General features: G+C 33.0%; 1 protein-coding gene across 1 annotated transcript in view; it reads left to right on the forward strand.

Annotated features, from left to right (window-relative positions):
- The window catches only part of LOC118182209 (uncharacterized), a 598,191-nt gene that overhangs the window by 315,311 nt on the left and 260,919 nt on the right, over positions 1-21,961 (forward strand). Inside the window, exon 2 of the mRNA XM_085813841.1 lies at positions 21,259-21,464. Within this exon, the coding sequence (XP_085669967.1) occupies positions 21,259-21,464 (206 nt within the window). The remainder of the gene's footprint in view (positions 1-21,258; positions 21,465-21,961) is intronic.

Genomic DNA, 21,961 nt, shown 5'->3' on the forward strand with positions numbered 1-21,961 from the left:
AATTTCATCAATAATGCATTTAGGAATAGATTTCCGCATGCGATGCCCGTCTATAGATTTTCAGATTTACATCGACACAATGTGCTCTGAAAATGTGTAAAATTTAATTATCATATGGGCGCCTCGTCTAATAATCTCTACTGTGGACTCCTTACTTAAAAAAATCAAAGACGTGTATTTTGTCAAGTCTGCTTTTTTTAATATTAGATATTATTACTTTATTCACCAAGTCTATCACACGAATCTGTTTTGCAAAATGTGCAACTGAATATTCCTATTGATTTTCAATACTATGTAGTCTCAGTGTAAATAAGGTTACAGAATAAAAGGTAGTAAAACTTTTGATCTGCGCTATTCTTTGATATATTTCCTTTGAAAGAAAATCCTTTGTATGTATTATTTCTGTAAGATTTATAAGACTTTGTCTCGGTTACTGTTTAAAATTTATTATTGGTAGTATATTTATATTAATATTTAAAGGAATACCAAAATAATTAATACTAATTCTTTTTATGCTAATTAAGTAATATATTAATTGCTTGTTAAAAATTTTTTCAGTTCTATAACCTGTTTAATAATAACTATAGGATCCTATACTTGTTGCTTTACAACGATTATGTGGCATTTGTTTAAAAATATACAGACATCATAATCTTTAGCCGTTTCGTTGCTGTTTGTTCAAAATGTTTTAATTTAGTTGACTGGTATGTGTCTGTAGAGAAAACAGCTAGCTGCTGAAAGACCTGATATATGTCAGTTATGTGTTGCTGATTATAAGTAGTTTTACTCGTGCATTTCCTCTCTGAAAATTCTCTTTTCAGCAAGTTGTTTTAGAAATTATCCTGTTGCAAAGAAAAAAAGGAACTCTTAAAGTGATAACATGTACGAGGGCAATTCGGAAACTAACCTCCGTTGTAGCGTGGCGCTAGTAGTAGTGGACGGAGCTAAACCATTTTTACATCACGCAATCTGTCATTCAGTAAGCTTCTTGCTATTGAGAGTGTGTACTTGTGTTATAACGTGATATAACGAACTGCTTAGGTGTAACGTCGCAAAATGTGCGCTGCTATTGAGAATCCCGCCAATGTGAGGTAAGAGGAGTCATACGATTTCTTTGGACAAGAAAGCAGTCAGCGGCAGAAATTCACCGTGCATTGTATGTCATTATGCGGCCTAAACATTATGAGTGAAGGTGTGAGATTTTTCAAAGAAAGGAAGAACAAATGTTTAAGATGAATCAAGGAGTAGCAGACCGTCTGTAGTGAGTGAAGATCTCGTCAAAAAAAAAAAAATTGATGACAAAATCCGTCAGATACGTTGATTCACAATCTCGGAACTTTCTCAACAATTTTCGATGATTTCTCGGACTGTTTTGTACGAGGTAGTCATCGGAAAATTAGGTTACCGGAAGTTTTGTGCTCGATGGGTACCAAAATTTTTCACGGTCATTCCCAAAACCAATCGAATAGACGCTGCCTTAGACCTTTTTGCCCGATACCACACGGAAGGGGAGGAGTTTTGACCTGACTGACGACGAGACCTGGATAAGCGCATGTGAATGCTGATACAAAACAAGGTTCAATGGCATGGGGTCATATCGTTTTCCCAATTCGGTTGAGGAAACTTTGATAACGCGGAAGGTTATGATCACGATATTTTGGGATGCTAATGGAATCTTGCTTGTCGAATGAATGGAACGTGGTACGGCAATCGTATCCGAATTGCACTGTATACTTTCATAAAGCCGAAAAGAGCATTCCAGAGCAAACATTACGGCCTGCTGTCACCTGGGGTTGTGTTCTTGCACGATAACGCTCGCGCTTACAATACTCAGCGAACATAAGATCTTTTGCGCCATTTCAAATAGGGCGTATTTCAGCATCGCATTCCCCTACAGCTCGGACTTGGCTTCTTCTGACTAAGATCTGTTTCCTACAATAAAGAAGTGGCTTGGCTTAGGACACAGCACTTTGCTGATGATGAGGAACTTCAAGCCGCTGTGACAAGTTGGCTGAAGTCGCATGCAGCTGACCTTTATGCAGAAGGAACTGGTAAAATGGTAAAACGCTATGACAAGTGATGAAATGAACATGATGACTATATTGAAAAAAAGAAAACAGCTGTACCTTTCAGATGCAAATAAAATATTTATTGAGTTTATGTGCGTTTTTTATTTACAGCGAAACGGGGGTTAGTTTCCGAATTGCCCTTGAGATAAAGCGTTTGAAATCTCATAGGTTTTACTTGCAGAAGATATAAAATAGGGTCTATCATCACATTTGAAAATATCTGTGTCAGAGTTCACCAATTAGTCTTTTCTGTACTTACCTATCTTGATGATTCCAAGAAGATTTCCTTCCTTACTATAACACCAATGATTCCTATTTATTTTGATATCTGTGGTTATTTGTTTCGAGTGTCTTTTTAAATAATAATTTAACCTAATAACGTCCACTTGACTGAACTGAATATTCTATAATAGTTCCAGAAAAAAGGATTTTACTACTACTATAAATTATAAAAGTAATAGTATTCCTCTGTTAGACATATTTTCAAAATATTCCTGCTGTTTAATGCAGTTGTCTCAAACTGAGATTGATGAGTGTCAAATGCACTGTCTGAAAACATCTGAGAGGGCAGAATATTTTTTTCATGAAATAAAAATTTTTAGCAATAAAATGAAGAATATTTGAACCAAATTTCATATTTTGCTTACTAAATATTTATCAAAATACGGATAAACAAGAATAATAACGCAAAGTAAAAAAAAATAAAATTTATATTCATTCTCTATGTGAAATCTAAAGTTTAGTACCTGCATTTTTGTTGGTTACGCTTTACGTCAAACACTGACAGCTAAATATTTATGTTTCAGTTTGATATTCATTTCAAATAATTCTTATATGTTTAATTAAGTATTAAGTCAAAATTAAACAAGTTATGTATTGTGTATTTAGCTTTCAAAATTAAGAATTTTTAAACATAAATTCTGGCCAAATTAACTTACAGTGGGGAAATATTCTTTCATTCGATTATATGCATGCCAATTTTAAGGAGAATTTATACACGTTCCTTTTCTGCGAAACCATATTGTATCTTGAGAAAGAGGAGCTATATTTTTCACCCTTGAAGTCCATCGAATTTTTTTTAATCTAAAATCATTCTAAGCTTGTTTTTAGTCCAAAGGAGTTTTATCCCTGAAGGACTATGGTTTTCGTTTTGCGATTTTGCGTTGAAAACTTTAAAAGGCTATATTACTTTTCAAATGGTTGCCACAAAATACTATCGCCCTGTATTATATTTGAAGAAATTAAATTATGAAGAATCCTCATAAATGTATGCATGTTTCTCGCATTTTGATAAAACAACGGTACCTAGAGCCATCCAGTTTCGAATGGCGTAATCGTACTTCGAATATGAGCATCTGTAAGCCGAAATTTGAAATTTGAATTTTTTTTTTTTTTTTTTTTTTTTTTTTGTATTATCGATTTCATATTTTGTAAAACTTTAACGAATTTTTTAGTAACAGACTCAATGATTTAAAAGCAAGCAATGGCAATACTGTACGGGGGAAAAAAACCCTTTTAACTCCAGCGCACGAAATTGTGTATCGGAAATTCTAAAGATATGCTCATTTTTAAAATTATTTTGCGACATTGCTGTTGAAGTGAATTTTATGGTTTAAGTTCAAAGAACATGATATTTAATAAATTAATGTAACACACAAAACGTTAAAAAAACACCCCTTTGGATGTAATTTAAAATCTGAAGCCTTTCAGATTTTTTTTTTTTTTTTTTTTTTTTTGCTTGATTTTAATTTTTCACTGACATTGATTACTTAATAATTTTTGGAAATTTTAATCTGTTCCTAATAGCTTTTCTAACATTATGTGTATTTTTCTTTCTAAACTGGTAATAATTATGAACTTAAACCGATTTTAATGTTCTATACGAGTATTTTTTATACTTAAGTTACTTGCTTAATCGCATCTGCAATTTAGTTTATAAATGGAAATATATATGTTTAGGAATTTCGCAAAAATGTATTAAATTTGCTAAATTAAAATGTATTAAATTTAGTAATAAAATTGCTAAAATCGTCTGAACAAAAATTTAATTTTTCATCCCTTAAAATACTCAGGTCATTAATTGCAGATTCTAATGTATGAATTGTGTGAAGAAAATGTACTAAAATTATAAGATTTGTGAAATAGCAGACCTGTTATTGCTTTTTTATATTTTTAACATAACATTAGTACATAATAATTTTGTTACTTATATTTCAAAGTTTCTCTACAGTTACTCACGAATGTATAACTGAAGTATTGTCTTAAGAGCCTTGAGATATATTTTATTCATTTAATAAATTCTAATAGCGATTTGTCTTCTAATTCTTTTTTGAAAACATTTCTATGCTAGCTCCTAAAGGTACGTTTTGAAATGCGATCTATTTTAAAGTCTTGAAGAACATTTATCATTATTTTCTATCTCTTAGCTGTAATCAAGACATTTTCTAGGATATTTGTTTCTTTTTATCACTGAAAGTGAACCTTACTGAACAGAAAACAAATACTTGATATTTTCAACAAATGTATTCCATGAAAATAAATTATTGCATTTAAGGAGCCATTCTTATCCCATGATAAAAATATTCAGTTATCATTAAAATTTATTACATTGGTTTGAAAAAATAACAAAAAAAATTTAATTTAAATCAAAATAAACCAATTAATATGAATTGCGGTTCGTCTATAACGAAATGATGCTGAACATAACTGCATTAATTAAAGCATTAGAGGAGCAATCAATTTCCGTCATGAGACGTTAATCTAAATACGTATATTTCAAAACAAATATTTCATTTTCTCTGAAATAAGAAATCTGAGATGGTCTGTTTGTTGTATAACTTCCAGACTGAGTTTTTTGAAAGAACTCTAATGAAGTATTAAATGCTGAACAAAGTACTGTAGAATGGCAAAACGCAAGTTTTCCTGTAGTCCAAAGACTTGACAAATATTTCTGACCACAAATTCGACTTATATAGTTTATAGAATAAAACTTTTAATTTTTTTTCGCTTAAATTTTATCTTAAAGAAATCGAGTAGGACGTTGAGTAGAAAAAAGCCAAGGGCCACGGCAGCTGAAAACTGATTTCTGCAGTTATGTGCGAGAGGGAACTGAGTCTCTAACGAATCCGGATGTCCTATCCTGGATGCAGCTAAATGAACGTTGAAACTATCATCTATTGCCTTATCTGAAATTTTCATGAAACTAATTTTGTTCTTGTCACCGAACGGAATATTTGAATCTAGAATATCTGCATTTCAGTTGAACAACATAGATGATCTTAGACTCATCCCGCAAATTACTTTTTGCGGATAAGGTTTAATTTTCCGAGTTTCTATTGCTCGCAGAAATCTCCATGAAACTAATTTTATTCTTATCACATAACGAAATATTTGAATCTGGAATATCTGCATTTCAGTTGAACAACATAAATGATCTTAGACTCATCCCGCAAATTACTTTTCGCGAATAAGTCTAAGGTTTAATTTTCCGAGTGACAGATGATATTGTTTGATATGTAGAGTCGTTGTCATTAGTTACTTGAAACTCGTTATCATTGGTTACATATCCATCAAAGAGAGTCTTTCGAAGGGGATGTGTCTATGTTTTGAGAAATATCCTCTAAAGTAGATGAGCAGATCTTCATGCATTTTACGTTTAGCATTTGACTGCTGTGATGTACATATACAATCTCTCTGATGGGTATATACACCTTTATGCAGGTACAATCTGCGAAATTTTCTTCAGAAAGATGACAACTCTACACCAAGGAGATTTCGTGTGATAGAAGAATACATTTATCAGCAAATAGAAATAAGTACAGAACATGGTCAACATGGCCAACATGGTCTCTGTAATTCAGTCTTACTAAACATGTGGGGGTTAGATAAACTTGTTACTGCTCTCATTTTTTCTCCTCAAAACCTCGATTTACTTGCAAAAGCCTTACAAGAATAACGGGTGTCAAACTCTGATGAGTTCATAAACTCTATTATTAACAACCTCAGGTACTATATGCTTTAATGCTGTTTGGGGTTATCGCATTGAGTATTGAAGGCGCTTTCTTTCTGTTTTAAAATTGTTGTTTTCTTTCTGTTTTCCTTATTTTGCATAACAAATTTATTTGAAGTTTGATACCTATTCTAGACTTCTCAACTTCCTCTCACATTGTCTCGCCAGGATGTAAATTTAAAGTTAAGTGAAGTGCTTATTTAAACGTGTGAATATCTCAGTTTATTCAGAGCGTGTTTCGCTAGCCAAGCACACGTTTCATTGTTATTTCGCTGTTACGCATAGTAAGCCTTTTGGCCTTATCAGATTTTAGTATCACGCCTGTTAGGTTCCTGTGAATCCACCTCTTAGGAGTAACTTAAGTGTTATCTTGCACTATTTACTCAAGGTCTGACTTACATTATATTCTACGTTTAGTTTACACCGCAAGTTGACGGTGCTTTTGTAACGCACGAAGACCGTGCCTTTCTGTTAACTATTTTGAATTAATGAAGGGTTATTCTTCGCCTGAATCAGTAGTTTTATTCAGGCCTGTGCAAGAATTCGCCAGGTCATTATATTCCAGTGTATGTGGAAGAGGAAAAAAAGACTATAAACTGACCTCAAAAATTTATTATTTAATTCATGTATTAACTTCAAAAGCAAGATAAGTTTCTTGAATTATATTCTAGTATCTTTTTATACATTATAACGAGCTCTATAGTTTACCTAAGTTTCATTAACATATATAGATCGCTATTTTTGTGACTTTTCTTTAATTTTTGAAAATTGTTGGTTGCAAATATATTGACAATCGAAATTTTTTAGTTTATATTAAAGACAATTTTTAATTTTATTCACGTATATTTTTAACACAAGATTACTCCACAAATTGTCTACTTTTAACAGATTGAGTTTATAGAAAAAAATTTTAATTTTTTTCGCTTAAATTTTATCTTAAAGAAATTCATTCCACAAATTATCTGCTTTTAATGCATTTTATAAGAAATATACCCTGGCTTTGTCATTAGCAAAAGCTGGGAAAATAATTCCCTTGGTAACGATTTTGCATTGAAAGATTACATTAAATTAATTTCATAAATATCGTTCTCCTATAAGCAAGAAAAAAAGACTTAAGAAATTTTTACGTCCAAGATTGCATCCAATTCTAACACAGGTACGTAGGGGAAAGTAACGTTGACTTATTTATTAAGTTAAGAATTACTTTTGCCTTTAACTTTCTGCTTGAAAACAGTTAGTTTAATTAAGTGAAACAAAAGTTGTCTAAACTAACCTGACATTTGCATTCTTGTCGAAGAAATATGCCAGAGGCTAAACATTAAACATCTTCTATTCACAGGCTCAAAAGAGGATGTAGAGGTCAACTTCAATTTTCAGTTACTGTTCTAAGAATATCCAACTACTGCATTTCTGAAAAATATATCATAAGAGAACATCGATGTATGCAGGCCTTGCATACATATGTTTTTCAACGTATTTCGTCAAAGAAATATCATATGAAAGAAACAAACACATAGACGTATTGTTTCAGTTTCAAATTTTGAATTATATAAACTGAACAGTTTTCGCACAATAACGTCTATTTGAACATTCTTTTCGCGAGTACCTTAACTTTAATTTATATGTTCGACCCATATATTTCACTGATTATTTTTATGAAATAATTTTCATAATTAAATGAAGTTAACATGCTGTCTGAAACAAAGCGTTTATTTTCAAAAGAAAAACCGACTAACAGAATTTCCACAGTTGGTCAAATTTCAAAACAAATTTCAGACAGTCGATCAGTATGTAGAATTCTCAGCGATTTGTGCATGGACAACTATGTTTTTAATTCAATAAATACCGTTAGAAAAAAATCTGTAATGTTTCAATTATATGTTAGCAACATTTTATGTTAATAATATTAGACTCACATTTAAGTTTGTTAAAGTATTTTAAAAAATTATACATTTTTTTCATGCTAATTGTCAAACTGAGCTTATTTTATTTTATTTTTGTCACGGCTCACATTTTTAGAAATGATGTAGTCCAGAAAAGTTAAATTTTTTGGAACAGAGAGGAGGAATTACGGGATTAATTTTGATTTACATATTTTTTTACCTATCATATATATATGATAGGTAAAAAATACCATATTATTACAGACATGTTTATGTATGTCATATGAAAATAAATATACATGCTAAATAACTAATGCGTGTATAGAAATACAATAATACTGGTCAGCATGATGCAGTTCACCAATAAATACTGTTAGAAACATTTGCACACTTTTGCAATAACAACACACTGCACCAATACAAGTACATATATGTAAAGACAGGATACTGTTATAAAATCAGTGCAATACTACAATGCTAAATTGCAATACCAACGCACTGGCGTTACATTCTTGTCATTAATGTTCTTTTGAATAATTTAGAAAGGATATATAAGCTATATCAAAGATTGCTCAGATATCGATGTGCCATTGTACATGTATATATCTTGATGTACATGCATACTTTCTTTCTTTCCACCGACAGCGAGGCAGCCGGTCCACTGGGTAGTTAGCATATCGGCCAGGTAGCCCCGCTGACGGAAATAACTTGAACAAAAGACACACTTATAAATGCATATTGTGCTCAAGACAACTGCTGGGGGCAGTGCAAACAAATGCTGGACGAAGACGATAGTGCATGATGGAAGAAGGGTGCATTGCGGGCGTGAAGAACAATTCCAGTTACATATTTACAGAGTAATGGATAGGTGGTTACAAATACTAAAAGTAACAAGAAGTAAAATACTATAAAGTAAAACAATACATAAAATAAAAAAAAGGCAAAACAGTGGAAACAATACATAAAATAAAGCAAAATACATAGTTCAAGGTTTACAGTTCAAGGAGATAAATATATACAGGGAATAAGAAAAGCCGAATAAGCTAACTTAAGATAAAATTAGTTCACTACAGGTACAGAGCATACAGGGGCTGTGCTGGTGACGAGAATGGTAGCTGAGAATTACTCAAGCCTGTCTGAGATTTTGCGTGCAATGTTTATGCAATCGCATATGCGTTTCAATGCATTTCGATTTTTTGAAGTAGCTTCGGCCCATGCATGGATGTGGTTTGCTACTAGTTGCCTAAGAGGATATTTGGCGGTCTCTCTGCAAGCGAACAGATAGTGGTCCGAATCTCCTACCATCCCGCATGAACAATGCTCGTTTTCGCGTCGTCTGAAGCGATGCAGGTAAGTCATGAAGGGACCATGTCCTGTTAGATACTGAGTGAAGTGAGACGAGCCAGATTTTAGAAGCCGGCAGACTTTTGGAAAAAATCTGTAAACTCTTCTGCCGGTGGTTTCTGTCTCCCACAGATGTTGCCAACGTTTGAGTAATTCTCTCTCGAGCTCAGCTTTTAAGAACGAACCCGGTAGAGGCACGTCAAGTGTGCGAATGTGGGGGTCAGTTGCTGCTCTTTTGGCTATTGCATCTGCAATTTCATTACCCAGTATTCCAGTGTGGGCAGGTACCCACTGGAGTTCAGGCCTATAGTATTTAGGTGTTCTTAGTAAGAGGTTTTGTGTGGCCCTGACGAGTGGATTTTTACTACATGTGCCTTGGATTGCCTGGAGGCTAGAGGCTGAGTCTGAATATATACTGGAATAGTTATTTTCCAGTGCGTAGACAAGTGCAGCTTTTAATGCAATCAGTTCAGCCTGAAAAACTGAGTTGTGGTGCTTAAGCTTTCTTTCCCAATGACCATAAGTTAACTATTGCCAACTCAAAAACCCAAGGTATGCCTATCTGTCCAGGTAAGCGCCATCGAAGAACCCCGTGCATCAACCTTCACGGAAAAAATATTAAAATGGTCAGAAACTTGAGGTACCTTGGAGTTATAATTGACGACACATGGACTTGGATGCTACATTTAAAGGAGGTCAAGGCACGACTTCACAGGATATTTCATTCCATGCTCAGAACAGCAGCACCAACATGGGGAGTTTCTTCGAGGATGCTTAAGACGTGGTACTCTGTAGTTGCTGAACGTGTTGCACTATATGGGGCCTCCATGTGGGGCATAACGATCACTACTAAAATGGAGAATCTGCTACGCTCAGCACAAAGACCATTCCTCCTGAGCATTACCCGAGGATTTAAAACCTCGCCCACTAATGCTCTAAACGTGATTTCAGGACTACAGCCTCTGCATCTCTTAGCTCAGTGCGAGAGTGCAATAGTGCGAGTGCTCCGACTTAAAGAGACAATAAGTTTATGGGACAGGACTTATGTTTATACTGACTATGAGCAAAGCATTCTCAAGCCCCCTTGCCACCCGGCTGAATTCAATATCTCAATTAACTGCAGGTCACCAACGTGGTTCAACGCCACTGCAATCTACACCGATGGTTCCAAAGGAGAATGTGGCACCGGTAACGGTACATGCTACTGCATACTGGTTAAAATAGTCTTTTTCGAGTTAAACTTTCAGAAATGCATATTCGCCCTTGTAGTGTATTGTAATAGCTACGCGCGGCAAAGTAAAATTGCGAAATCCTCAATCAATTTGTATTAGACTTGCAACATGTTCGATATCGAAAGAGCTACATTAATGCAGTTCTGAATATGTTTAATTGTGTAACGGTACCTACAGGTATTACCCCGCGCATGGCAATTCTCGGCGGATGATTTTCTTTTTTGATAAGTTCTCATTTCGGGGCATTCAAATAAATACTGATCAGCGTCTTAGGCCCTACACGTATGCATCTATTCATATCCCGAAACCCTAAACGATGCAAACAGCTCAGGCATGAGGAGAGTTCAGATATACCCGAGGTAGTTTTCAATGGTTTTTCATTAAAATACTGCGCGTTCTCATGCCTGTGTCTGCATCATCCTATATCTTCAGGCTTTGCTTCATTAGCAGGGCATTTTAATCGACTTCACATATTGTTTTATTAAGCGGCAGAGCAGTCATTTTGACTGCTTTCGTCATTTTACCTTGAATTCCTAGAAAACCCTCCACCTTAAAAAGTCACAAAATTTTGGATTTTCGTGAAAAACCTTGAAAATTATTGGTCCCAAGTATGAATAGAATAAAATTAAAATTAGCGAAGATATTATTAGTTATACCTAAAACCGCTACGAGCAGTCACTGCTAGTACTATTCGATACATTCATCTTGTTATCTCACTCAGAAAACGCTCTTTCTTTTAAAAACATCTGACGTACGCATTCCTTTTATTCACTGAATATTTACAGCAGGATATACTTCCCTTCCGCTCAGAAAACGTTTTTCGTAGACTGTGACATCTACTTCACAAACTACAGCTGGGAAATATGGAGCTCAAAAAGTTCTAAAAGAATTGCCGGGTCCAACATATTATGCAAAAAAGAAATTTCGGGGACAATGTATCGAGTGCTTGGAGGTTGTGGATGAATCGATGTTACGCCATATTAAAAAAAAGCATGGAAGCATAGGAAGAACAATCAAAGAAGAAATTTGGACAATGTCTTTACAAGTGCGTGATGCTTTTATTGCTATTATTTATGCAAGAAAAGCATATAGCTGCAATGATATGGATTAGGATTTTTTTGTGGAGTACTACCTTGGGTCCTCCTTTTTTCCGAGAAACAATGTTTCGCAATTGGTTTCGAGATATTATGAAATATCTGAGATTTGACTTGAAATCAACTAGGACTCAACGTTCAAAAGTGAGAAGTTTGCACGTTTTTCAGATATTTGGAAAACATTTATGCAGAACTGTGCGATTTCCTACAAGCCAGGAGAAAATCTAATTGTGGATTAGCAGTTATTTCCACCAAAGCCAGGTGTAAATTTATACAGTATATGCCGAATAAACCAGACAAATTCGGTGTAAAATTTTGGATGCTAAACAATGTAGACTCAAAGCTTATGTGCAATTATTTTTCTTATCTTGGAAAAGATATATCGAGAAGTGAAACTGAAAATCTTCCTGAAAATGTAGTACTTCTAAGCCGTTATATAAATTAAGGTAGAAATTTGACTGAAGTTTGAGATTTTGGCAACTGTTTTTCTTCACTATCCTTAGCTAAAAGACTTAAAATGAAAAACACAAGTTCTGAGGGCACAGTAAGAAGACATCGAAAAGAAATTCCGCATGAAGTAAAGAAATCAAAACCCCGCTATTTGAAACAGTTTTGCTAAGGAATGGTGAAAATACACTAACGGTCTACCAAGCAAAAAGGAATAAAAATGTCCAACTACTAAGTACCTTATATCCGAGTGTAAATGTAGACTTAAAAAATAAGAAGAAACTTCCAGAAACTGTAAAGTTATACAACAAAATCAAATGTCGAGTTGAATATCCTTGACCAGATGACGCGTAAATATTCTGTTCAGGCTGCTTCAAGTACACGTAGATGGTCTGCGCATGTTTCCTATAATATGCTGGATTTAGCAGGAATAAATGCCTACGTTATCTACTATAAATTGAGTGGTAAAAATATTACAAGGCACAGCTTCCTATTTCAGTTAGCAGAAGAGTTAAGAGAGCTTCATTTAAATTGAAGTAAAAGCACAGGATTGCCCCCAAAAATTTCCAAATCTAGCAATAGACTCTCGAAGAAAAGATATTAATGCCAGATTGGACTTCATAAAAACAACACAACCAGTGATGTGTGTAAAACATTTTCATATTATGTGTGTGAAAAATGGGAAAATTCCCTTCCAGTATCGAAAACGTTGTGTTGTGTAAAAACGCTGTGTTGTTGAAAATGTTTGAAACGGATTGAAAATGCTGTGTTGCGAAAAGCTTCAAAAGGCGTTTTATTAAGGGTAAGTTAAAATGTGCAATAAAATATATATTTTTATAAAAATAATCTGTTGCTCTTTAAAGGAGTTCTTAAACACCTATAATTAATATTCTTAAAAGCAATATAAAGCATTTACATTTTGGTATATACATTTAATTCGCTGAGCAGTCAATTTGACTGTCATTGGCGCTTCTAGTGTTAAGGGTTTTTGCTGTTTTCTAATAAGGCCTTGGCGCAAAATGTTTCTCCTCCCAGGCTGAAGAGATTTTTTTAGTTAGTTTCTTAGTATTTTTCTTTTGTTCAGAGAAAAGTAAAAAAGTGTTACCTTGCTTTACACGCTTATGTAACATGAACCCTGTTTACTGTGAGCTGTTCACGATAATATAAGATCTCTTTTAATCATCCACTAATTATCATTTTATTTCATAAGTTTCGTTTAATTTCAAACTAAAAATTTTTGGAGGTATGCAGAGTGGCCAGTAGAGGCATGCGGTTTCTAGTAATTATAAAAGAACACTTCCAATTTTCTTTCTGAGATAGAAATAAAAGTTTGAACAGATTTCAAAATGTCATTATTTTTAATAAAATTTTAAAGATATCCAAAATTACGGTCATAGAGACTAAACACGTTATCTCAAAAAATAATTGATTTGTTACAATGAAATTTGGTACATATATACCCAATATTATGAGACAGCCAAAACTAACACAGCAAAGTTTTAAAACACCGTAGTACGAAACATCGTCGCCTAAAATAAAGCTATTACAAAATTTCGCAATATAATAAATTCGTCGTTGAAGATGTGGTCAAAAATAAAAGCACATTCAATCACCGCATCATCACAACATCGCAGACATGCGTTTTCCAGGCTTTAAACGTTGCAAATGCGCATTTTCATTATGATTTATGAGCGCAAGAAGGAATTAAGAATATTTTTGTTTTTGTGTTTTTGAACTAACTAATAAATTTTTTGCTGAAAACTTACGAAGGAGATATAAGCATTCAGAAACTGAAGATAAGTAGAAAACTATCGCTGCTTATAACAGTTGACAGAATTTTATGACTTTAATTAAATAAGCGATTTTATTGAGGTAACTATATGCGGTTACTAATCTTCCTTTTCCTAATCTTTTTTAAAATACATTTTGCATGAAAAATTACAAATAAAACCTTATAAAAGAGATTAATTAATTAATAAGTATGTAGTTAATAACCTGTGATTTTTTTGTACAGTACAAAGAGATTTCGGCGTAATTCAGAGTCTGTGGTCGATTGTGCCTGTCTGCGAAGGCGACGTACTTTGCATCTTTCTTTTGTGAGATCGACTCTCCCCCAAAGTGCGCTTGTACTTGCTTTGCAAGTCTTGTATCGAAAGCTCTGATGGCAGGCTTGAATGCATGTACTTATTAGGTGATCATAAGAATTATCTAAATATTCTGTTGTCTGGCATTTCTGGAATTCATAAAGGAGAACTGGGATGTATGGTGAGAAATTGCGTTTAAAGGTAGCTAAACCTCCATACGCTGTCTTGAATCTTCTTTTGGAAAAGGTATTAAAAGTAGAGTTCAGGCTAAATGTGAAAGCGCGATGATCACTTAAAATGATGCTATCAAGGACTTTTCCAATCGTGAATTGCATCATCTGATGATGAGCCCCAGAGAGAGCTGGAGGCATTAAAATCGTCGCCCAGGATGAGATTCTGGAACTTGCATGCATTCAAGAAGTCCAATTCCAAAAGTAAATGGTCAATATTCTTGCTAGGGGGAAGTAATCGTATATGATTAGATATTTCCCATCTATTAACTAGCCGAGAATGAACTAGAGTTTATTTGAGATTAAAAAGAAAATTTATTTTTCTTAATTTTGGAAAATAAAAGAAATGTAAAGAACGGCATGTTTTATGAGATTATCCATGTATACGAATTTACAGATTTGCAAACAGATCACTCTCAAGTTTCCTTTAAAAAATAAATCTTTTACATCTTTCAACAAACTTTAAATGCCTACATTACTCATTCTATTCTCCAAATTATATAGCATACAGGTTTCTAAACTTTTAGTATTTCCTATTTGGAATTATTTAAAAAATATAACTTTAATTTTGGACGCCTGTGTTTTGATGAGAGTTTAAACTATTCTGTATGCATTCAGTTTTATCCATCAGATTTTTAATAGATAATTTATGTGTTAAAACTAATAATAGCAAATGCTAACATATTTAAAACGTGATAAAAATTTATTTACGTCCGTAGGAAAAAAAATATAAATTTAAAGTCAATTTTTGATTTACATAAAATTAAGAAGTGCTAAATACTTCAAAATACCTTTTGCTCATAGTTGACCTATATAATTGTCTTTTCTATTTCAAAACATGGCAACATAATATACAAATGCAATAATTATGAGATAAACTTAGTAAAATGAAAACTTAACTATGGCAACTTAATAAAAATTAAATGTTTCCTGAGTTTCTACGTTATAAAGTTTTATTATATATTAAATAATGTCGATGCTTACTAGTATTTAGCCTTAGAAATTTCCGCTGAATGCACCATTGCCTCGATTTTCTTCAATTGAATTGTTATGCAGTAACTTAACAATATATCTGTTGACAATAAAAAGAATCTAAGCAATCTTACATTCGAAAGATATGAATTATTTAACTGATTTCATGCATTTTCCGTTGCTTTCCAAATTAATTTAGCTAACACCTTCATCCGAGTTTCAACACCTTTAATCCGATTTAAATGTTCGCTAGCATTTTAAGCAAACTTGCTAAACATTCTGTCTTAAATCTATCCCTGTGGCATCTGCGTTCTAAAAGCTTTTATTGCTTTGATCGGTAAAGTCAATATTTAACTCAATTCTTTGCGATTGTCTTATCTCTTCTTCGCTTAATTTTAAAACGCTAAAGCTTATCATTAATTTGCACGTACAAGGTAGAGCAGGAAAGAAAAATCATTCTGCAAATTAAATGAGTTTCATCAACATTTGTATTGAAGTATATCAAAGTGTAAATGAGCGAATGCGATTTCGTTATTCTGAAATGAGCTAATTAAACAGACAAGTGTAGTGTCAAATACTCGCAAACATTTATTGAAATCCAAGTTTTTGACATACAAAGCATAATATCTGCACGCTTGATAAATTAATCTATAAAATATATGAGGCAATCTGTAGGTGGAAATAGTTTTTGATTATTGCTGGTGTACAATGTCTTTCGCTTTGAACTATTATAACGCACAAAATGCTTTACTTTAGAAGACTGTAGTGATAAGAAAATTACTTTACTAAAGTGAAAACTGTTTATCTGAAATGTTCAAGGTTTTCATCTGCATGACTGATAATTAACACAGGGATATCATCTATGAGATTTTTTACGTGAAGACTCCCATTGCAGATTTCTATTACTTTGTAACATTGTGTTTGGGGTGTGTAACTGAAGCTTTATAAAATTTTATTGCATCTATAAGTCTATTTATTTTTAGTTTATCTTCTTACCATTATAGCTTCTATTTTGGTATCCTTTATATCTTCCCTTAATAATTAGAAATTCTGAAATACCATTACAGTTTACGAACAACATAATCTTTCCAAAACTTGTTGTTATTTGCAGATGAAATTCGTGGACTAAAATATTATTTTCGCATTACTCTAGAGTATTTTGTGAGACAGAGTATAGATTACATTAAATATTTCAATTTCTGACATATGCTTTAATCTCATACATATATATGTATTCCTATATTCTATACCTATAATTCTTCTTGTTTGGTGACTATTGGTTGTTTTTTATATATTTATAGGAAATTTTGAATTTTACTGGTTTTATATTTCTTTTTTTTTTTTTTTTTTTTTTTTTTTTTTTTTTTTTCAACTTTGTGAATTTTGTTCTAAATTTCTTATCTATCTGTCTGACTCTCTCTTTCTATATATATATGCTAGAGAAGAGAGAAAATACGAAATTTGATATTTGATAAATTTCAGCTTTTGCCTTTACTGGAAAACTCTGCCCATTTAAATAAAATGCTATGTCCAACTACCTTATGTCCATTTAAATTGCGATTTCATGTACATTTACGTAAGAAGTATATTTTATCTCTACTAGGAAGAAAACTAATTATGTTTTCTCAGTGTTGTGCAAAAATTAATATTCGATAGAGAAATGTATTGAGTAGTGTGGAAAAACCAGTGGGTTATTTCACAAAACGAAATTAATATTAAACAAAATTGTAACATGTATGTAGCTTTTCAAAGAAAATGCTGTAGAATTATAATATCAGGATAAATGAATACTATACACAAATTTCATACAACAGAAAAGTTGAAATGCCTCCATCTCACCTCAAAAGAATTGGTGCAGATGAGCCTATGCAAAACGCATAATAAGGTTATTAATCATATAATATCGGGCAGATGAAAGAATATATTGGTGAGGAAAACCTCATAAATATATGGATTCCACTTATAGAAAGAAATCTGTAGATATTGATTTAGTTGTGGGGCTTCGTTTAGACGGTATTCAATGAGACTCGTGATACATCCATAAGGGTCTCAGATAGGTGAACGCTGTAGGCGCATTTGTGCATTTTTTCTGAGGATTTACTCGTTCATGTCGTGTTTCATGAGACATGTGGCCTCGAAGTTTAACAAGCCCAGGGTGTCAAATTGAAACTGGGAACGAGGAACACTCATTCCAATTTGAGGACGTTCCACTCTGTCGAAAATAGAACTCACTATTGCTGAGTATCATTAGCTTGTTATGCAATATTCTGTGAACACAGACAACTCCGATTACAAGCCGTATGGTGTTTATTGCATGTAGAGCACTTGTAGAGTTCATTTTCTGTAGTTCTTCCCCTCTCTTAATGGACATATTGTATCCAATTGTATCATGAATGCACTATACTTTACAATAAATATTAGGCATGTTATAGAATAGTCTGCATACTTCTTCTTGAAAAGGAAAATGCCTGCATTTTCTTATGCAGTGATTCTTAAGATAAATCTTTCAATTTTGAAATGCAAAATCATCCAAATTTGCATTGCAATAAAAATTTTGAATACAAATTTGCATTCAAATCTTCCAAATTTGAAATGCATGGAACTTCTTTGATGTTATGTGTAAAGTTGAAAATATAAAACAGTTGATGCAGTTCACAATTTTATTAAGTAATCAAAAAATGTCTGAATGCAGTTAATCTTGGTAGAACACGTACCACATTTCTTGCATTGCAACCGAAATATTACGAAAAATATTACGTAGTGATGAAACATATTTCAAAATAATTCGAGTAAATATTACTGGAAATGAGCCAAAAGAGGCGTGCAACTACATCCATTTATTACTAATTAAGCTATCTTATGATAGCCCGAAAGAGAGAATAAAGAATATTAACCTTATCAAGGAGGAGGTCAGAATAAGTGCGTCCGTGACTGTGTAATTGTAAGTTAGAATCCCCCCTTTCCAGGTTACCCCTTCTCGACAATCATCCTAGCATTTTCGTGAAGAATACCGCTCCGATCTCTCTCTCACCTCCTCTCCCAACGGATACCGTATCTTTTTTAAGCCACGATACACCGAGATATATCGCGTTTTCCAGAGAATCCTGATCTTTTCCATCGGTTGCGTTTTAAATTGCAAATTTGTGTTTCGGGGGAATTCGATTAGTATACGCACAGAATCGCAAAACATCTCTAATTGGGAATCAAAGAGCGAAAGCTGTAATGAAAGTGGGGGATTCCAACAAAAAAAAAAAAAAGATTCAATTATCTCTCGGCCGCTGAGTTGGTAATTGAATGAATTGAAATCGCGGGCCTAATGAGATGGAAATGAAGTTCGCAAAAAGCTCCTTCTCGTTAGCGAGTGTGCCCGCGATACTTAACTCCACCGTAACCGAGTTACACTGTTCCTGGTTAAGATAGCTCGTTAGTCGGGGCGATTATGCAAATTGCACGCGCCGATTGAGCAGCATTTATCGCCACTGACGGTGACAAAAGGGTTTCAGTCGACGATCGGTCGAAGCCCTAAGGATATTGCTTAGTCTTTCCCCGTCACTCATTACTAAATACCCGTTTGAGGGTCGCAGCAATGAATCAGAAATTCTGATAAAGTACATTCTGACCATCTCACTTTCTCCTTGTTCTTATTTTAGTTCAATGCTAGAACTTGAGTAGGAAAGGGTTGATAAGCGAATAATTTAAGGTCTGCTGATAATTGCGTTACTTTTTATTGTAATCATATTAGAAGCTATGCTGTATAACACCATAGATTAGTATTAATTTAGACATCAAACAATAAAAATCAGCATTATGTTTTCAAATTTTCGCAGGACTAGTTTCGATGATTTTACCGAACCATCAAAACTAGTCCTGTGAAAATTTGAAAATATAACGTTGATGTTTGTTGTTTGGCTTCTAAATTAATACTTGTTCGGCGTGATATTGTATTGTAGAGTCTAGATGGTTTAACTTCTATCTGTATACTGGAGTAGCAGAAAACTACGCAGGAGAAGAGTTCACGTATCCTTTATTAACTCTTTAAAATTTACAATGTGTCAATTGGACGCTAAAAAACTTCGCCTTTACTTGGGCGGTAGCTGAAAGTCAGATAATTGAAACTAAAAGTTGAAATATTAACAAGTGATAAAACTAACCTACAGGGTTCAGCGAGATCCCGATCTTGTACCCTCTTCTAAGCTAATGGCAGCAAAGCAATACAATTAAGCCACTTGAACCAGCAATACGCCAAACGTACCTACGGCAAAGACGGCAGCTAGAGACTAACACTTTTTTCTCCTACCGAAACTCGGCATTTAACTACTTCCTTCAAAATAGAAAATTTGCATTCGTTCACGCGCGCTACAACATTTAACTATTCATTCTGGCATTGACAATTAGGGGAATGAAGGCTTATAGGAATGTTTCAAATAAAACTGTAAATTATTAGTTAAAATAAATATAAATCTCTACCTTATCTTAATCATAGATTAGTATTCGTTTCTAGCAATAAGTATCATCTTTTCAACAAACATATCTGAAATTAACAATAATAAACCTGCGTATACTTTTCTAAAGGTTTTTTGTTGAGATCATAAAGCATGCACAGTCAAGATGAATATAACTACGAAATCTAAGAGATTGAACTCACATTTTCTGTTATGTATTTGGGTGCTTTTGCCTTTAAAATTCGACAAATTGAGCTTTGATGTCCAGTAATATTTTTTGTTGAATACAACTACAATATTTGAGATTTATTGTACAAATTGAACTTAGATTCGCAGCAATATTTTTGATTCGATAGATTGAGTTTACATCTAAAGTAAGATTTTTAGATGTCTATAACTGCAAAGTTCCGTAGATTGAGCTTAGATTTTCAGATTTTAAGTGATTATAAAATTGAAAGACTAAGTTTGGATTTACTCTAATATTTTTAGTTAAATAAACTGAAAATTTTAAATGTTTATAGGAAGAGACAGGAGATCATTGAGTGAGCAGCTGTGTCCCCAAGAAGACTTTCACCTTTATTGCTTAATGAATGGGACTATGTTTATTTTAAATTTTTTAACTTATGAAATTTAGATATATACATTAAACCATTATTCATAAAAATATACGTTAAATAAAGTTATAAGAAATATTTTGATAAATATATATAAAAATTAATTAATTCGATTATGAAAGTTCTGTAACAGCTTATGAGATGAAATATCTTGAAATATATGAAATAGCTTGAATCTTGAAAAAGATTTGAAATAAAATGCGAACAGATGTTAAAACGCCACAGCTGAAAAAAATACATATTTCAATTCTAATCATCTTACCACCTAAAATGACCTAAACGTTGTTAAGAAAAACTTGTTTTGTCATTGATAAAAACTTACAGTTACCGCATGATCAATAATGCGTCACCTATTCTATCTACGACTGCTTTTTTTCCATAAAATAAAGCTCTGTTTATAATTTTAGCTAAGTGTTTTATACATATACTAAATGTGTGTTATCATAGCTATTTACTTTGCTTTCACGCTGGTGTGATCATAATTGAAGGCAATTCAAAAAAATTCATTTATCTACACGGTACTTTCCTTTTAGTCATTTATGATGAAAACATATCTCAATTTTCATATTTAACTCCATTTAAAACTGTACTCTGTTTGACAATTTCGTTTTTGATATTTTATTGCTTCAGCTATTTTAAAATAAAGCTTATATGAAAAGGGATAGAAAGTATTATTGATATCGGTTAATCTTTCGCTTGCGTACTTAATGCGATTAGATACCTGATTTATATGTTAGCATCATGAAAGGTTTTAGTTTTCTTTGGGCAAATCGTTTTTCATAATTCCTTTACCTTTTACTTCATAATTCCGTTTACTAAATTTCGGATTCTTTTGCAGGTATATGGTGCCTGAGGCTGGTGTCACTACATGTCCCAACGAAAGTAGTCGTGGGCGACGAAATCAAGTTGTCCTGCGGTTACGATCTCGAAGGAGACACGCTGTATTCAATTAAGTGGTATCGAGACGAAATAGAATTCTTCAGGTTTGTTCCCAGAGATAAGCCACCTGGACAATTCTTCCCTCTTCAAGGAGTGAGAGTAGATGTAAGTCCGATTTTAGCATTTTTCAGTTATTTGAAATACATATCTCAGCACTTAAACGTTCTTTAAAGTTGTTGAACTACACCGAAAATAATTTTATAGTTAAGATTCAGTTATCCATATTCGCATAATTTAAATTAAAGGTATCCATATTTGCTTATTTCAATTTCTACACCAGTCAGTATTAAATTTATTGTTGACTCATTTACGACTTTTAATATTATAAAAAAATCATATAGGATAATACTTATTTCGAAAAAAGCTAAAACATTAATTTAGTTGAACATGGATATTAGCCTACAAAATTGCACAAATATATGTTATAAACACTAACTGAAAAGTAGTTACATAGTATGTACTGGACTGTACTGGACTAATCTGTTTTGTGTGTTTCGGGAGTGATTGCTTAGCCCATTAAGAGCTGTAAATTAAATAAACGTCATGGTGTTGCGTAACCGTGTTTATTTAATCTATGAATCCTGAATTTATTGTGTCATCAC

This window comes from Stegodyphus dumicola, chromosome 3 (assembly GCF_044657685.1).
Source record: "Stegodyphus dumicola isolate Sdum_Otavi_A_Nest chromosome 3, ASM4465768v1".
NCBI classification, from domain to species: domain Eukaryota; kingdom Metazoa; phylum Arthropoda; class Arachnida; order Araneae; family Eresidae; genus Stegodyphus; species Stegodyphus dumicola.